The sequence below is a fragment of the Chelonoidis abingdonii genome, chromosome 12 (assembly GCF_003597395.2).
Source record: "Chelonoidis abingdonii isolate Lonesome George chromosome 12, CheloAbing_2.0, whole genome shotgun sequence".
NCBI lineage: Eukaryota > Metazoa > Chordata > Testudines > Testudinidae > Chelonoidis > Chelonoidis abingdonii.
Window position 1 is genome coordinate 1,769,240 of NC_133780.1, and position 18,030 is coordinate 1,787,269.

The 18,030-nt window shown below is 48.2% G+C and overlaps 1 protein-coding gene and 1 long non-coding RNA gene across 2 annotated transcripts in view; one reads left to right on the plus strand and one right to left on the minus strand.

The window, feature by feature from the left end:
- Positions 1 to 17,586, minus strand: part of LOC116830666 (E3 ubiquitin-protein ligase TRIM7-like) — a 19,059-nt gene extending 1,473 nt beyond the window's left edge. The window contains exons 1-6 of the mRNA XM_032790275.2: positions 17,170 to 17,586; positions 13,711 to 13,806; positions 11,713 to 11,943; positions 10,859 to 10,881; positions 7,648 to 7,763; positions 6,497 to 6,529 (exon numbers count right to left, since the gene is read on the minus strand). Coding sequence (XP_032646166.2) covers positions 6,497 to 6,529; positions 7,648 to 7,763; positions 10,859 to 10,881; positions 11,713 to 11,943; positions 13,711 to 13,806; positions 17,170 to 17,586 — 916 coding nt within the window. The remainder of the gene's footprint in view (positions 1 to 6,496; positions 6,530 to 7,647; positions 7,764 to 10,858; positions 10,882 to 11,712; positions 11,944 to 13,710; positions 13,807 to 17,169) is intronic.
- LOC142047630 (uncharacterized) overlaps positions 1 to 18,030 on the plus strand; it is a 196,075-nt gene that overhangs the window by 16,635 nt on the left and 161,410 nt on the right. The window lies entirely within an intron of this gene.

The following is an 18,030-nucleotide window of genomic DNA, read 5'->3' on the forward strand; positions in this document are numbered from 1 at the left end:
TTTTGCTTCTTGTCGCCTCTGATGACTTGATATTGCTGTTGATTTTTTGTTTCAGTAAGGTTTTCCGCAGATGTAAAGCAATGTGCGCCTTGTTTTTCCCATCCATTTAGTAAGGCCGGGGGATGCCTGGGTCGTAGCATTGTGTTTCTGTTATTAAAAGGAGAAGGATCCAGATGCTTTTGAATGGTTATGTGTCCCCTTGCTGATTTCCAGTTTTCATTGTCTCACAAATTTTCGCTAAATCCGTTTGGTGGATGGATACTATGGTGCTACCGTGATGTGGTATCCATGCCTGGCATAAAATTGAAACTACCTGAGAGACGAACTGCGGTCCGTTGTCGCTCACAAGTTGTTTCTGGCAGACCGAAACGACGTAAAGAGTCGCGTCCGAGTTTTGTGGATATACTCTCTTGCATAGTTGGACTGCCTTATAGAGACTTCTGGCCATAGAATGCGCATCTACTCCACCAAGAACATGCTCTTTCAAGGGCCGCGAAGTCAATGTGAATACGTTGCCACGGGGGTGCAAGTTTCAGCCAGCCCAATAGGTGTTAGGGTGCGCCACTGTGGCATGTCCTCAACACCCTGACTATGACCATTACATATTGCTTCTTCTCTTCAAAGCACTGTCAATCCAGGCCACCAAAAATGCTTCGTGCAATTTCTCATAGCGCACTATTCAAATCGTGATCATATGCAGCTGTCTAATCTGTGATCTCAGTGGTGTGGAAATTCTATCGATCCTCCCCCACACAAACAACCAGTTTGACCGATAATGTCCTCCTGGACATCTGTAACAAGGTTGGACTGAAGAGTTTGTCAAGATTTTCCATGCATCATCACCAGGTCTATTAATTGGGCAATACTGGGTCAACGCGATGTCTTCTTTATCTGAGCAGCAGTATGGTGTATTCTCTACCTGTTCAAGTAGGAATTTTCTTTGGCACTTCTTGAATGTTTGACTGGCAAAAGCAACCTGAAACCATCTGCATGTCGTGCAGAGTGGATTTCATATTTTGATTTCATATGTGTGTGCTGAAAATAATCAATGCCCAACGTTGTATTTATCTTATGGGGAATTCTGTGTAGGTCCAAAAATTGACATCAGGTCGATGGTCTGTGAGAAATAAACTTTTCGCGCCAACAGGTACTGATGAAACTTCAATCCAAAACAATCCTAATGCCTTTTCGTTCGATGGTTAGTTTTTCTGCTTTGCTTAGAGTGCGTGAAGCAAAAAGCTAGGTCTCTCTTTCTCCCGAAGGCATAATGTGCGACACAACTGCTCCACTCCATAAGGGAGCATCGCAGGCCATTGTAGGGTAAGGATGGATCTCAAAGTGCGTTAGAACTTCAAATTAGCAATGCATCCTAGCTTTGTTAAATGCAATCCACAGGCTTCAGTCCCTCCAGGCCTTGTTTTGCCAAGGAGCTCATGAAGTGGTTTAGCAGTGTGGCTAACTGTGAGATGAACTTTCCATAAGATTCAGTAGTTCTACAACGAGCACAGCTGGCTTACATTTCGAGTGGGGGAGCCTCCACAATAGCTTTAACTTTTGCAGGGGCCTTTATGAAGACCTGCAGAATCAATGATGTGTACCAAATATTCAACAGAGGCTTGAAGAATTCACACTTGTCTTGTGAACTCGTTGCCAGTACTCTTCCAGTCTTTGTAGGTAGCCTCTAAATCTCTTTAAGTGATCCTCTTCGTTCCTTCCTTGACCAGATGATCATCAGATAGCACTGACTCTCTGAAAGCCAACAGATCTGGTCCAAGCCTCTGGAACAGGATGAAGCAGTATGTTACTTCCGAAGTAGCGAGTAATCGATAAAGCCCCTTAATTAGTCAAATAGGTCAAACTCTTTGGATTTTCACTCGAGTCCATCTGATTATGCTTGCTCAGATAACAATCTACCTGAACTTTATGTCCTCCAAGCCAGCCTTGTGAAACAGGTGCATCGATTTACGGGTGGCAATGGGGCTATGTCTCTTCGCCGTGACACATCAATCACTGGGCGTCCTCCGTCACTTTGACTCCAGGCCGAGTAGGCTATTGTCGGTGGGTTTCGTCTGAATACTCGTCGGTTACAGTGACTTTGAAATCACCGCAATCCGGAGAGAGCCATCTTTATCACGTATTGACGAAGAGTGGCCCATGAGCTATGGGTAACTGGTATTAGACTCCATTGGTGACCAGCGCTCCAGGTCTGCTTCAACTTTTGGCCTGGATGGCATATGTGCATTCGGGTTCAAATACTTGGTGGACTGTCAGGTTTAAAGTTCATGTCACAGTGATTCCCCATATTCCAAATCATCTCCAAAAACAGCAGCATGTTCCTTAGTATAGGGGTTAGGACTGGTTTCTTCTTTAGTCATCAGGTGCACTTCTGCCAGTCAGCAGATCTTCCCAAGCCAAGACCTACCCATTTAGGCTGGGTAGTTACCTCTCACCACAAACAGTGGCATTTAGCAGCCTGTCCATTGAGCTCCACTTAACATCAATAGTGCCCAACAGTGAACACAGCTTCTCCCGTATACGTCTTAAAACATTTTTGTTGCCTTAAGCGGAAGATGCTGTAGCTTTTCTTATACACCAGTCTCGGAGACCAGCGAGACGGCTGCACCAGTGTCCAGTTCCATGCGTATAGGTTTGCCATCCAACAACGGGGTTACCCATATTCATGTGAGCCCGCTGCACAAGACAAAACATGCAGTGGCACTTCGCTTGCGATGAGGTGTCACCTTGATCATCATTTGGGTCACTCTAGGTATGCAGGTTCCTCTTTTTGTCGGTCAGACCACGGCCTCTTTCTTTTTACAGGCACCACTCAATGGCCTTTTGCCACAGTGTCGACACACCAGGCCTTACACCAGCATTCTGATGCCTGTGACCTGGCTACCACAGCGTAACATTCCTGACTCTGCACAGTTTTGTGGTAGGTTTTGTACACCTTTTGCACCCTAGGGATGCACCGATGTATTGCGCCTCCCTTGTAGCCAGTTCCATGGAGACAGCAAATCAACAAGCCTTCTGTAATGTCAGCTGAGCCTCTGTCGGCAGGCGCTCCTTATAGTTCACTTGTACAGGCGCACACTAACCTGTCACGCAGGCATCACTTAACATCTCTTACATTCACAGTTTCTGCCTAGCTTTTTTAAAATGGACTACAAATTGTACAACTGTTTCATCTTCCTTTTCTCTTTTGTGCAACCGATATCTCTTCTACAATTACCGTGGTTTGGGAAAAAGGACCCCAGGATTCCACAACAGTACGATAGAGATTAGCCTCAAGTAACAGGGTAGAGCGCGTAGCAGGGAGGAGGGTTTTAGCCCCTACAAACACTTACAGAAATTGGCACTTTTCCCTTCCTTCTGTATTCAATGTGCAATAAACAAAAAGCTCAACGCTCAGTGTACAACAGGCCACTGCTCTAATATTCTTCATCAAAAGGTTCCAAGTGGCCTGGTCAGAGTAGCCATGGATTTTAGTTTCACTTTCACGCAGTGCAAACAAGCCGTTTTTTGTTTTTTGTTCTTTACCTTGACTTCTACTCCTTTGTTACTGGAGCAGCACCAGAATTCCATTCTCATCGCCACTTTTTATATCTTGGGGGCAGCCTGGTTTAGGGAAGAAATTCACTTGAGGCCGACAGCAACAGCAAAAACCATTTATGCGACCGTGGTATATTATATTTCTCTCTCTGGGCGCGAGCTGGGAGGTGCACGCAGGGGTGGTTTGGTTTTGTTGTTTTTGGGTGGTGTGTTTTGTTTTGGGGATTGGTTGGGTGGGTGTATTGTTGGGTTTTTGTTTTGTTGGTTTGTGTGGGTTATGTTTTTTGTTTTTTTTTTTTCTTTTTTTTTTTTTTTTTGTTTTTCTTGGGTTTTTGTGTTTTGGTGTTGATTGTTGTTGTTTGTTTGTGCGGTGGGTGCCTGTGGTTTGTGTATTTTGTTTTGTTTTGGGGGTTTTGTGTGTTTTGGTTTTTTTGTTTTTTTTGTTTTTGTGTATTGTTTGTTTGTTGTGTTGTTTTGTTGTTTGTTTTTTGTTTCTGTTGGGTTTTTTTTAGTTTTTTGGGGGTTTTGTGGTTGTTTGTTTGTTTTTTTTTATTTTTTTTTGTTTTTTTATGGTGTGTCTTATTTTTGGGGTTCTGTGTTTGTGGGTGTGGGATGTTGGTGGTTTGTTGTTTGGTTTTGGTTGGTTGGTTGGTGGGTTGTTTTTTTTCTTTGTTGTTGTTGTTGAGGGGTTTTTGTCTTGTTTTGTTTGTTGTTTGTTTGTTGTTTTTTTGTTTGGGGGTTTTTTGGTTGTGTTTTGGGTTGGGTTTGTTGTTTTTTGTTTGTTTGTTTCTCCTTGACTTCTTACTTCTTCTGTTTACTTGAGCAGCACCAGAATCCCATCTCATCGCCACTTGTATATCCTTGGGGCAGCCGTTTAGGAAGAAATCACTTGAGGCAGCAGGCAAGAACAGCTAACAAACACTCATTTATTACACACCAGATGCTCACTAACCAGCGAAAGCTGGCTAGGCTATCCCTAATAACTAACTCAGTTCCATGGGAACAAAAAACCATCACCAAAACCACACACTCCCCACCCCCTACTTCTCCACCCTGAGGCATCCCTCCCCCCGCCCCAGTCACCCCTGCTCTGAGCAACATAGCACCCAAGCGCCACCCCCCCCCCCCCCCCCCCCCCCCCCCCCCCCCCCCCCCCCCCCCCCCCCCCCCCCCCCCCCCCCCCCCGTGGCGGCTTCACTTCTCCCACCTCCCAGGCTTGCGGCACCTAAGCTGATTGTCGCCGCAACCTGGAGGCAGCGCGCGAGGCAGATTTATAATGCAGGCCCGAGCAGCGCGGTGCAGTCGGAGCGCGCGGAGCGCCGCCTGCAGCAAGTAAAAGGGGGGCGCACCAGGTGGGAGACTCCCGCCCCAGCTTTAACGCCCGAACCCACCGCCTCGCGTCGCCCGCTACGGGACACGGCCGTGGCGGCTCACTTCTCCGCCTCCAAGGCTTTGGCGGCCGTAAGCAATTCCAGCTTAGGTGCCGCATAATCAGTGTGTGGGTGCGGAAGTGATTGGTGTGGGTGGTGGGGCGGTGGAGTTCCGCGCTGTGCGTGCGCCCCCCTACTTGCTGCAGGCGCCCTCCGCGCGCTCCCCTGCCCGCTCCCTCTGCTTAATGCCTGGCGCGACGGGGCAGCAAAAGATCGACTGCTGTGGTCCGCTGCCATCAAGAAAAACGCTGCCCCCCAAAATCCGCGCCTTAGGAACCGGCCTAGTCACCTAAATGGTGCACTGGCCCTCCCCTTGACAGAGCCAGTCAGGGACAGAGTTAAGATCAGATTCGCTGAGCCAGTTTGCTTTTCCCAGACTCTATGAGTCCTGAGCTCTCTTCTCCAACACGCGTGTTATATACCGAATTTTAGCAGTGTTAACCAAATTTCCTGCACCTGTCCACGCCAACTCTATAGCCCTTATATCGATTATATTATTGGCTTTTAATACCATGATATCTTGTACTCCGTCTGATGGAAGTATGTGTTTTTCTGAAACTTTGGTATTATTGTCCATTTCGGCAATTATGTTAGTGTGCACCCAATTCGACGGTATTGGCCCTCCGGGCGGTATCCCACAGCCGCAAACCATTTGCCACTCTGGACACAGCAATTGAACTTCGGATGCACGGCCAGTAGGACAGGAAAGCCCCGCAAACTTTCTGAATTTCATTTCCTGTTGCCCAGTGTGGAGCTTCTGATAGCACGCGTCGCCATGCAAGCCCAGAAATCCAAAAAAGAGCTCCATTATGACCGTACGGAGATACTGAATTGATTGCTATGTACGAGGAGACAAATCTGTTCTTCACAGCTCTGTTCCAGAAGATGAAATGGACAAGGCCATAACAGGACTTACACAGCTCGTGTACAAGCGTCACGGAAAGCCAAGAATCAAATGGAGACGAGAGAGGAGTGCGTACTGAGGACTCCAAGCTATCCCACAGTCCCGCAGTCTTCCAAAAACCATTTGCTATTCTTGGCTGAGCTCCCAACGCCTGAAGGGTCAAAAACATTGTTGCGGGTGGTTCACGGTATATGTCGTCAGCCCCCCCCATTCTTCATTGTACCACTTGTGCATTTGCTAATATTAATAATATGTCCAGGGGATGTGATGTATGCGCATAAAGAGTTCTGAACATGAGGTGAGATGTTCCTTTCTGACTTTCCAAAAGGCTCATTTTTAAACTCAGATCTCTGCACAGATACACTGCTCGCCCCCTCTCCTGCACCCCAGCCCATCTGGTTACCCCAACCACTAGTTACAAATTCTAAATTCTAATAGAGAAAAGAATCAACTTTTCTGTGTTTAGGAAAGATCTGGGCAGCCACCAGTAATATGTTGCTCAGCTCCTGTCATATGCAAAATTGAAACAAAACCTGAACTACGGTGCTGCCAATGAGCCAGCATAATTCACAGGAAAGTTTTCACTCCCCCTTTGATATGAGAAATTTACCTTTGTCCAACCGCTGTCTAGACGACAGTGAGTCTAGAGGAAGAAATGGGTGAAAGAGATGAAATGTCAGGTTGTCGTGTTTAGGGATATATTCACATTGTTAATGTTCCAACACAAAAGCAAAATGAAAAGAAAACGAACTTTATGAAGTTCTAGTTAAGTGCAGTTCAGACCAATACAAATCATCACACACGTCACCAAATAACCCCAAACATTAAAACCTAAGGACATGACCTAAGGTGACATGACAGACCCAGAGATGTTTTACCAGCAGTTACACACTTGTGGCTGGCCCATGACAGCTGACTTGGGCTTGCAGGGCTCAGGCCCTGGGGCTGTTTCATTGTGGGGTAGATGCTGGGGCTTGGGCAGAGGCCTGGGCTGTGGGACCCTGTGACGGGAGAGGGTCGCAGAGCCCAGGCTCCAGCCCGAGCCTGAACCTTGTGAGTTGGAGTCGGCGGACACGGGCCAGCCAGGGGTGTTTAATTGCTGTGTAGAGAAACCTGCCCCCACTCCCGGAGCCACGGCCCAGTCTTGGCCCCAGCTCTGGGGAGAGGGGGCAGAGACAGGGGTAAGGAAGGTGCCAGGTAAAAAGTTTGGCCACCACTAGCTTTCAGCACCCCCACTGCAAAAATTGTTCCAGTGCCCGTGTCCGCGCACCCCCTGTGGGGCTGGAGCTGTGAGCACTGGTTCTGTGAGTGCTGGCTCAGCCTGCTAAGGGGGAAGCCTCGAGCCTCCAGGCCCCCACGGGTGAGTGGTCAGTGATTGATTTTTTTTCTGTGGGTCAATGGCCCGTGATAGAAAAAAGGTTCCCCAGCCCTGCTCAAAAGCAAGAGAGGGGTATGGACACAGGAGGACTTGCAGACAAAAAATCCAAAAAAATCGTACTGCAAGAACAGTGAATTCATCAGGAAGCTCAAGCTCAGGTTAATGTCCATAGCTGCTAAGAAAGGAAACCCCCATGGAGTCAGAATGAAGGCCCCTAACCCAGTGTGTGTGCGCTGTACTGACAGCTGAGTAGGGAATTCACAGGTTCCAAATGATTAGCTGACTATCTCAGTCCACAATCATTGTCCCGAAGAGATTTCCCCAGCTCTTTCAATTGTCAGCGTAACATACGTGAGAAAATTCCCCAGGTGACTGTTTATTACCTTTGAATTTCTTCACTATGGTCTCCACAGATGCATTTCTTTGAGAAGATTCCCAGAGTCTCCATTTCAGTTCAGAAGAAAAGTCCACTGGGTTCTGAAACTTCTCCCTCTCGCATCTGAAGAAGAAGCCAGTGTTACTCGTTGTGGAGTTCGTTCGTGTTTGTGTTTTACTAACATGTATTTTACTCTAGTGAATGGTGGTAGCTCAGCAGACTCTGGAGGATTAAATTCTCGGTTGCCCCAGGAATAGGTCCAATACCAGCTTGGACACTACAAGTTTCCCCTTTGTTTTGGTGAGGCCAATATTGGAAAACTGCATCCAGTTCTGGCGTCCCCATTTTAAAATGGACGTTGAAAAAATGGAGCCAGTGCAGAGAAGACCCACAAATCTGATTTGAGGGCTGGTGAAAATGCCTTGTCCTGAGAGAGCCCCAGCACTTGAGTGTGGGTATAAATACCGTCACGGAGAGAAGAGACTTGGTACTAAAGGGGTCCTCAGTTTAGCAGACAAAGGCACAACAAGGACCAATTGCTGGAAGCTGAAGCCAGAGAGATGCCCATGGGAAATCAGACAGACATCGTTAGCAGTGCGGGTGGATTAACCATTGGCAGAAATTGCCAGGGAAGTGGTGGATTCTCCATCTCTGGACGGGCGCCAGAACAGGAGGGCCGTGGCCCCATCACTTTTAGAAGTGGGAGAGCTCTGCTCTCTGCCTTGGTACCTGTCTTACAGGCAAGGGATGCGGGAGGGAGCAGAGAAGCGTGAGCAGGGGAGGGGTCTCGGGGACAGAGGTGGAGCAGGGGGTTCAGCCATCATTTGGGTGCCACTGGCCCCCCCACTTCTAGGGAGCTTCAGGTGTTACTGTGTGTTGATGTCTTTAAATCAGGACTGACTGGCTTTCTGGAAGGTGCTTTAGTCAACACACGTTAGGATTTAGTCAAGTAAAGTTATTGGGCTGAACACAGGAATAACTGGGTGAAATTTAAGGATCTGTGATACATCGGCACTGACTCCGTGGTCGGAAAAAGAAATGGTCAGTCCACCAACTCCGGGTTCTCAGCTTACAAAGGCCTGCGTGTGTCCAGCGCTGGAGCTGGGGGGAACTGGCTGGTGCCTTCTATTGCTGGTTCGTCAATGGCTGGGAGATGATTCATGTAACACAGATGGGCGGGTCCCTGCTCACAGGTGTCTGTGTCAGTGCAGGGCCTGTCAGGCTTGTAGCTTGACATCAGCATCATGGGGTGAGAGGCAGCCCAGATTGGGGATCTGGAGGGCTCAGCAGTGCAACAGTCCAGGCTGCACCCCGGGAACCCGTCGCACTTATGTAAATCTCCCTTGTGGCAAATTAAACCAATTCCTTCTTGTTCTGCCCTCGGGGAAGTGAAGAACAACTGGTCACCGCTCTCTGTAGAACAGCCTCTAACAAATTTGAAGACTGTTATCAGGCCCTGCCTCAGTCCTCTCTTCTCTAGACTAAACACACCCATTTATTTCAACCTTCCTCATAGCTCATCCAGTCTCAACCTCGGATCATTTCTGTTCCTCTCCTCTGAACTCTCTCCAATTTGTCCACATCTTTCTTAAAGCTGAGGTCTCCCCGTGGCAAGAAGGGGGAACAACATCCTCCTGTGTCTTACATTGACACTCCTGTTAATACAGCTGTGGTGGGTGTTCACCCCACATCAGCCCCCCAAAAGAGTGAAGGAAGCAGAGAAAGAGGAGATTAGTGAGACAGGCCACACATGGGGGGTTTAGGCCAGAGAAGTAACCCCTGGTTGGACGATGAAGCTCAGCTGAGCAGGTGGGGGCTAAGCGAGTATAAAGCCAGGAAGGTGGCAACAGAAATGGCTGCAGTGAGGAAGTCTGCAGCCCCCTCTGTGCATTCGAAAGGGAAAGAGGGAACCCAGGGAGAGAACAGCCTGCTGGGAGCCGGGCTCTGCGGGAAGGAGTAGTTAGAATCACAGGGCTAGAGGGGACTGCCAGGGTCACCTGGTCTAACCCCTATAAGAGAGAAGGATGGAGACGAAGGCCTGTGGGAGGGGATAGGAAGGAGCCCAGGGAGCGAGCTGACGTTGCCTGCATGTGGCAGGGTCCATTGGCTGGACCCAGGAGCAGTGGGCCGCTCAAGTTCTCCTACCAGCCACAGATGGAGCGACATTGCCTGGGCAGTGGGTCCAGTGAGACTCTGCACCCCAGAAGGGGAAACCATTTAGTGACCTGGCTGGAGGCTGAGTCACAAAGAGGAAGCTGCAGCTCCTGGAACAAGAGATGAGGCTGCAGAGTAAGAGAGAGACAACCGGGGGGGAGAGACACAAGGGGAGAGGTTGGCCCTGGAAGAGCTAATCTCCAGAACAGCCAGGAGGAGGCAGCACCTGCGGTGAATACAGCAACATCGCACAATGACATTTGCCTTTTTCACAAGAGCATCACGCTGCCGCCTCCTTCACTGTGTGATCCACTTGACCCCCCAGGTCTTTTTCCGCAGTCCTGCTGCCTCCCCAGTGATTCCCCATTTCGTAGTTGTAGGTTTGATTTTTCCTTCCAACGTGCAGCACTTTGTCTCCATTGACTGTCCCCTTCAATTGATTTTAATCCTTCCTCCCTCCGCCCTGTGTCTCTTGTGTCTATTTAGATGTAACCTCCCTGAGGCAGGGACTGTCTCTGTCTGTGTCTGTGCAGCACCCAGCATGTTGGGCCCTGGTTTTGGCTTGAGCCTCGAGGCACTGCCATAGCACTACTGATAACAGCACGTTACAAACTCCTCAGAGCAGGGAACGTCTCTTCCATCGTATCTCCTGCCACGCCCAGCACACGGCTAGAGCTCACTGCATAATTAGAAACAATTAACAAGCAGCTCATTGAATAGTCATCAGCTGGCCCTGACTTTCCATCCCTACCAACCTAGTTGGAATTCTGAGTCTATGACCTAGAAATGAGAGACCCATTCTCCATCCCCAATCCCCTGAGGTCTCCGTTCCACCAGCCACACTACAAATAACACCCCGTCTGTAGGTCGATCACTCTTTTCTCAGGCTGCTCTATTCTGGAGTCTGGTCAAAATGACAACAGCCCCGAGATTAGATTTAACAAAGGGAGACTGGGAACCAGCCCCACACTCTGCACTGCTGGACCATGGGGACCCAGGTCTCATGTTTAAAATCCCTTCCCTGCATTGGGAAGTGAAAGGGAGAGTGAGAAGGAGCCACCTACCTGCTCAAGGTGCCTTTGATGTCCTAGACGGAAGAGATAAAAGGAAATTCAGTCCCATCTCTTACACTAAGGATCCCTCCTGCTCTGGAGAGGACTCACTTTGTCCTTATAGTTCGAGGTTCAAAGAGAAAATTATTTGTTATTTATTAACGCAAATAAAAACATTCAATGTGTTGCATTTGCTCTTTCAGAGAAGTGCTCTGAGTGCAGGAGCTGGGCCCAGGAAGTTTGTATAAGGAGGCACACAGCCTCTCTGTGGAATGACATGTGGATAACCACCCGGCACATGGAACCAGAGGGCTCAGTCTTGCGATGTGCTGAATGAGGATCTCCCTAGCACTCACAGGTTTGGGGAAGATCCCCTCCTGCAGACTCCAGTGGGTCCAGAGACAGGAATGTCCCCATGCTGTAAACTCTCTCCCCACTCGCCCACAAACACTCTGAAGGCCTGGTGGCAATGGAGTTCCACAGTCTAATTATGTGATGTGTGAAAAATTGTTCATTGCATCGGCTTTGAATTTGTCACCTTCTAATTTTATTGAATGTCTCTTTGTTCTTGCATTATGAGACAGGGAGAACAGAGTTTGGAGTCTGTGATTTTTGGAGGAGTTTTCTCCCAGTAGAATTCAAAAGGAGAATTTCTTTTCATTTAGGGCTCGATCTAATGCTTGTTGTACTCAAGAAGTATATTTCCATTGACTTTACTGGGCATTTTATCAAGCCCTTAAGGAAAAATAATGTATATTGTAGCAATACTGTGTGTTCTGACCATTCACTCCCACACTCAAAAATGAAGGGTTAGGAGACTTTCTTGCCCTGTGAAAAGTTCTGGGCTGTTTCTAACACTGTCTCACCTGCAGGAATTCACTCGCTGGCTGCTGGCACTTCTGCTCCATCTCACTGATCAGGGAACTGAAAGAAGATATTTCCTCAGATAATTTCGCAACATACTCAGCCCTCCTCTTTTCAATTTCCTGATTTAGCTCTTCCAACTGGGCCAGCAGGAGTCGCTCTTGTTCCTCCAAAAACTGGTGCAGTTGCTGAAATTCAGACACAATCTTCTGCCTCCCAGTTTTTAGCTGTTTCTGAAATGACAAATACACACAGGAAAAACACAGGTCAAGGACAAGGCTATAGAATGAGTAATGGGACATTTTATAAACCCATGGGATATTTTACGCATGAGGCAGCAACCCCACAGAATTTAACTCCTGATATTTTATGGAAAACAGTCTATGCTCAGTAGACAGAAGATTTTCCAATAGATTTTCAAGAGTCGTAACTGGTGTTTAGAGTATGAATTTTTCTTGCACAATGTGGATAATCTGTGATCAGTGGTTTCTAGAAAATCAGATCGTTCTAGTAACAGGAAGCACAGCAGGTGTGGGATTCAGAACTGACCAGCAAGGTTTATTTTAGTAGAGGAAACAGCAGAACCCAAACTAAGAAGCACTACACTTGAACTGGGAAACACAAGCTGTCCACAAAATATATAGAGACATAAAGGACATTTAAAAAAAAATTTGAGCTCCGTCATTTGCTGGCATGAGTTCTGAAAACAGTTTTGGATACATACAGTTTGGCCCACCATAAATGTTGGATTTTAAGCCACACAGGGACCTTGAGCACAAATTGAGTTGCTGGGAAGAACCCATTGTGCACATGCAAATCTGAGTTTGCAGGTTGCTTAGGGATGAGTGCATGTGACCTGGACAGAAACCCACCAATTCATGCTGTTTCTGGAGCACTCTCTGGCCCCTGATACCCTAGGAGCAAAGAAAGCAGACCAGATTTGGACCCAGATCTTCTCCATGGCAATGTCTAGCAGCGATACCATTAAGGGCCTGTTCCAAAGCTCGCTGACTAACCCGGAGTCTTTCCAATGACGTCCTTGTGCTTTGTTTTTGGCACTAAGTGAACCTCCTTCTCTGGGGCAGGAGATTCCTGGAGCAGCCGCACTGATTGTCCAGCTGTGGTTATCTCTGTTCAAAGTGCAGCTGGCCATAAAAGTGGGGGGTGGAGGAGTTTGAAAAAATAATTGAAATTTCAAAGTTGCTTCCGTTTCTTAGTTTTCAAAATGAAACTTCTTTTGATATGTTTGAAAATATGTTGAAATAACTTTTGAAAAACGTCTCATTTTTCTTTCTCCCTTTTCTCAAAATGGAACAAAAGAGGGTTCATTTCCCACCATTTTTCTTTTTAGTACTTCCTCTCTGTACCTCTTCAAAAGAGCTCCCAGTTTTGAAAAAGTGGCAAAAAGAAAAAGGAAAAACTAAGGGGAAAAAACCTGGAAATTATTCACTTTAGTGCACTCAGGAGAAAAAAGGACTAAAAAGAGAAAGAAAGAGATAAAAAACAAACATAAATGTTTTAAAATTTTTCAGCTTTTTGAAAGCAAAATGAAAATTTCAGTTTGAAATGACACAAAAATGTTTGTTTCATTTTGAAATTTCCTGTCAAAAAATTGAAATATGTGTTGCAAGTGACTTTTTCCCCATGAAAAAAGTTGTTTTCTACTAAACTCCTTTTATGTGCAGGAAGCTTTTTTTGGTTGAAACTTTTCAACCAGCTTTAGTTGAAAGACTAAAGGAGAAACTACTGGTAACTAAAGAAATTACACTTGAATTAGCAGTAACAATATTTGGATGATTAAAACTCTTCCTTTAATGCAGCATTTTCCTGCTTACTCGCAATTAAAGCAGAATAGTTTTTCTTTACAATGAGAAGAAAGAAGTGATCATCTTTCACGGGTGTGAACATGTTACTCACTGTTCCTCTGATGACACTCAGACTAAGCCATGGATTGATAATGTTCCTGTGCACATCTGCATCTGAGTAATAACAGCACCTACCAGCAGTTCCTGGCTTTCATTTTCCCCACTCAATTTAAATGACAGAATCTCGTCTCTCTCTTCCTTCAAATTCTCCAAACGGCTCTGAATTTGGCCCTAAGAAATCAAAAACTGGTTTAGTTTTGGTTGTTTTTGGAAGATTCTCCCATTTCTTTACATTTGCAAAAATATCAAATGCATAATAAAATGGCTGAGAGCTCTAACCACATGACTATACAGTCAGTCTCTTGCTTGTGGTCTCTCTCTTTGGCCCAGATGACATTTTATCCCCAGTGGAACAGCTTCTCCAGGGGAGAAGGAGGGAGCCCCACATCACAATACCCATGGGTAAGGCACTCCCCTGAGAGATACCAATCAGTGTTTCCTACTTCCCAGGTGGGTACCCTAACCCCTGGGCTAAGAGTTAGGAAGGAGGCTGCCTCTCTGTGTACCAGCTTGTAAGGTCTGGTCTGGCAGGTGTGTTCAGAGGCCACCTACCAGGTTGGGCCCCACACTCTATATAGGCAGCCGAACGCCTCTCTTCCTCCAGACTGTGAATCGCTCTAGGGCTTAGGTGGGAAGTAGGTGTCCGGATGCCCAGAGGGAGGCAGCACTGCAGTGTGCGTGTCTAGAAATATAGGGATGGTTTAAAACCTGGAATGAGCCGGAAAGGCCCAGATCAACATTTTAGTCAATAAAATTGTTGTAAAAACCAGCAGGTGCTTTTACAGACAGTTAAGAACAATATTTTAGTGATGAGAACAGATTCTTAACACATTGTACTCCTGGGGGAATTCAGTGCCGCTGCACAATGCAGGATTTTGCAGAAATTAATGTTAGGCCCCGAAAATTTCCTTTTTCCCCACAGAAATGGGCTGCAGAGATGTTGGCTGCCACTAGGGCCTGTCGGACTTGCAAATAGAGACAATACCAAGGGGAGGGAGTGTTCTCGGCGATTGCCAGCTCACCCTGAGGGCAGGAAGGGGGCAGCAGGAAGCAGGAAACTCTGGACTCAGCATGAGGCTGTTTCTCCTTCTGGATCCCTGGGCTCTGGGGGGGACGGGCTGTGAGCGTCTGTGCCAGGGGGAACCTCGCAGCTGGGCTCTGGGGGGGACGGGCTGTGAGTGTCTGTGCCAGGGGGAACCTCGCAGCTGGGCTCTGGGGGAGAGGACAAATATGCTGCATGTAACACAAGCGAGAGCAGGAGACTACTACTGAAAATACTGGCCAAACCGGCCTTTCATTGCTTTAATCATCCTACACTCTCATGGGTTGTGTCTTGACAATTGTCCAGTCAGTGTGTGTGTCTCACCCGTAACTCTAATCTGATTCACGCAAAGCTTTGCGGAATATTTAACAAAACCTAAAGTTGACAGGTGCACAAATACAATAAAATAGATTGTTTACTCTTTTTTTTCTCCAGTGTGTGTAGTTTAATTTCTGTATATACATTGGGACCACTTTCACTGCAAGAACCACTGGACATTTTAAGAAATCCCATAAAAGACAAAATATCGACTCTTCCAGCTTCTAAGCCAAAAAATGGCCAGCTGCTCGCATACAGTTGTGAAGGGCAAAAGGACAAAAAACGATGATTGGAGGTGTGATCGGTACAAATGGATGCACAGAGGAAGACATTTTTCCCCACGGGGGGAGCCTCTGGTAAAGCAGAGATATTTTTGAAGACTGATCGATACATATGAGGTTTTGTGTCACAGATACGGATATGAAGTTCTTGGTGGAAATGTGGACAAAGTGATTGTTCCTTATTTGGGACAAGACAAAACACCTGACCCATGTGTGCCCTACACGAAAATGAGAAAATATCTCTTGAGATCTTATGGTCATACACTGCCAATTGTACTGTCAAGAGTTGTGGAGCAGAAACATTTAGGCCCATCTAAAAATTACCAGTGAAAAATAACAGACTTTAGCATCTTGGCTGCACACACGAGAGCAACTTTTCTCAAAAATTAACAAGAAATAAAAAATGTGTGAAAAAGAGAAAAGCAGAATCAGTTACAATGATTAGTGACTGTCCCCTGGAAGGGTTTGTGTGTCAGTACTGCTGGGTCCCTGAAATCTCTGCAAGTTGGGACCTTCCAGACGTTACTGGTATTTTTTAAGAGGTGACAATATTCAAGCCGACTACACTTGTTCATATGCCACGTTTCAGCCAGGAGACTTTTCCTCTCCCTCTTCATGTGCCTTTTTTTGGGAAAATCCAGCTACTCCTGTGGCTGCACTCAGGGCCAGCTCTAGTTTTTTCGCCGCCCCAAGCAAAGAATTTTTTGGCTGCCCCCCCCCCTAGCCCTGGGCTTTCCCCCCCCACCAATGCCCTCCACCGCCCACATCCCCTGCCGCTCCAGCCCTGGGCTCTCTTTCCCCCACCCCCCACCCCCTCTGCTGCCCCAACACTGGATTCGGCCCCCCACCCCACCCAACCTGCACTCCCTGCTGCCCCAGCCCTGGGCTCTCCCCCTCCCCCTGCTCCCTACCACCAGTGCTGGCTCCACATGCTCCCCCCTCACCTCCAGCCGGTCAGGAGCTGGCAGGGTCAGGGTAAGCAGCAGGGTTCCTGGGCTGCACCTCAGCCCAGCGTCCCTCCAGGCAGGGCTCCCGCCTCCAGGACTGTCTGGGATCTGGAAGGGCAGAGCCGGGGGACTGCCCTGGCAGGGGGCTGAGGAGCTGGGGCAGGGTAGCCCCAGAGGGAGCAGATCCCCAGAGAGTGGGACAGGAGCCCTGCACGGCACTGCCCTGCCTCTATGGACCCACTGTTGCTTCTGGCCGCCCTGTCGCTGTCCCTAGGCAGCTCGGGCTGCTTCACCCAGCCCTGGCGCTGGGAGGTGGCCGCCCTGCTGCACCTGCAGGCGGCTCTGTGAGCCCTGCGGGCGTCCCCCAGCCTGAGTGTCCCCCACTCAGAGCCTGCCTGGCCCAGCCACAAGGTGTGGGTGCTGCTCTCCCGCAGCGCGAACCGCAGCGGCCCCAGGGCGCCCCCAGGGCACGACACGCTGCTGCTGCCAGGGCCGGCTCTAGGCTTTTGCAAAAAAACAAAGATGGCCGGAATACCGCTCCTGAAAATGAGCCGCCCCAAGCATGTGCCTGGTTTGCTGGTGCCTAGAGCCGGCCCTGGCTCCGCTGATTCATGACAAGTGCACAACACAAGCACACAAGATGATTTTTCATTCCTAGCAGAATCTGTGGCCCAGGTCGGCGGCACTTCCGCTGTAACGGCACTGGGCTGTAGGTTGTACATTTCAGCCCCTGGGCAATTCAGAGCTGACTTTTCTGGGTCCTTATTGGTGTTAGAAATGGTTTGGGGCAGGACCAGGTTAATAACAGTGTATTATGTCTGTTCTCATTGCTAAAGTATTGTTTGTAAGGGGGTCTAACCGTATCCGCTGGTTTTTGCCATAATTTATTTTTTTATTAAAATGCTGTTCCTGGCCATTGTAGTTTTACCGTCCTGGGATTTCTTACCTTGTAATGCTCAGCAGCCTCCTCTATGACAACTGCAGCATGTTCTTTGTGATCTCCGGACAGGTGGCAAACCACACAAATGGGTGTGTTATCCTCTTGGCAGAAGACATCTAAAGCCCTCTGGTGTTTTTCACACATTGTCCCAACTTCTGGTTCTTTTGCTGGCTCCAGTGTAAGTTTTCTGGAAGCTTCTACGATATTCCTCAGCTGTCTGTTTGGTTTGAAGTTTCTCTGGGAAAAGATTTCTTTGCACTCAGGACAGGAGAACTTTACACGCAATCGCTTCCAGCACTGAGTGATGCAGGCCTGGCAGAAATGGTGCCCGCAGGGTAGAGACACTGGGTCTTTAAAAAAATCTAGACACACCACACATGTCAGTTCACCTAGGAGCAGTTGTGCTGGAGTCACAGCAGCCATGGCTGCTTCTGCAGAGAAGAGAAGAATTTAGTTTCATTTTCCTGTTCTCAGCAATGGGCTGATTCTGAACTTTGCATACGAACCAGGTGTTTCCTGTGTAGTCATTGTCTCTTGGGAGGCTGGAACAGGCCGGATTAACTTTTTGTGGGCCCCCACTGGGGAAATAGGGGACGTGATGGGGGTGGTCTGCAGAGCGAGGGGACGGCTGGGGGCAACGCGACGCTAACCCACAACTGCTAGACGCACACTGGCCCAGACACTTCCCCACAGATCCCTACGCCCGGCACCCCCTGCCCAGATACCTCCCCACAGATCCCTACGCCCGGCACCCCCTGCCCAGATACCTCCCCACAGATCCCTACGCCCAGCGCCCCCTCGCCCAGAGACCTCCCCACAGATCCCTACGCCCAGCGCCCCCTCACCCAGAGACCTCCCCACAGATCC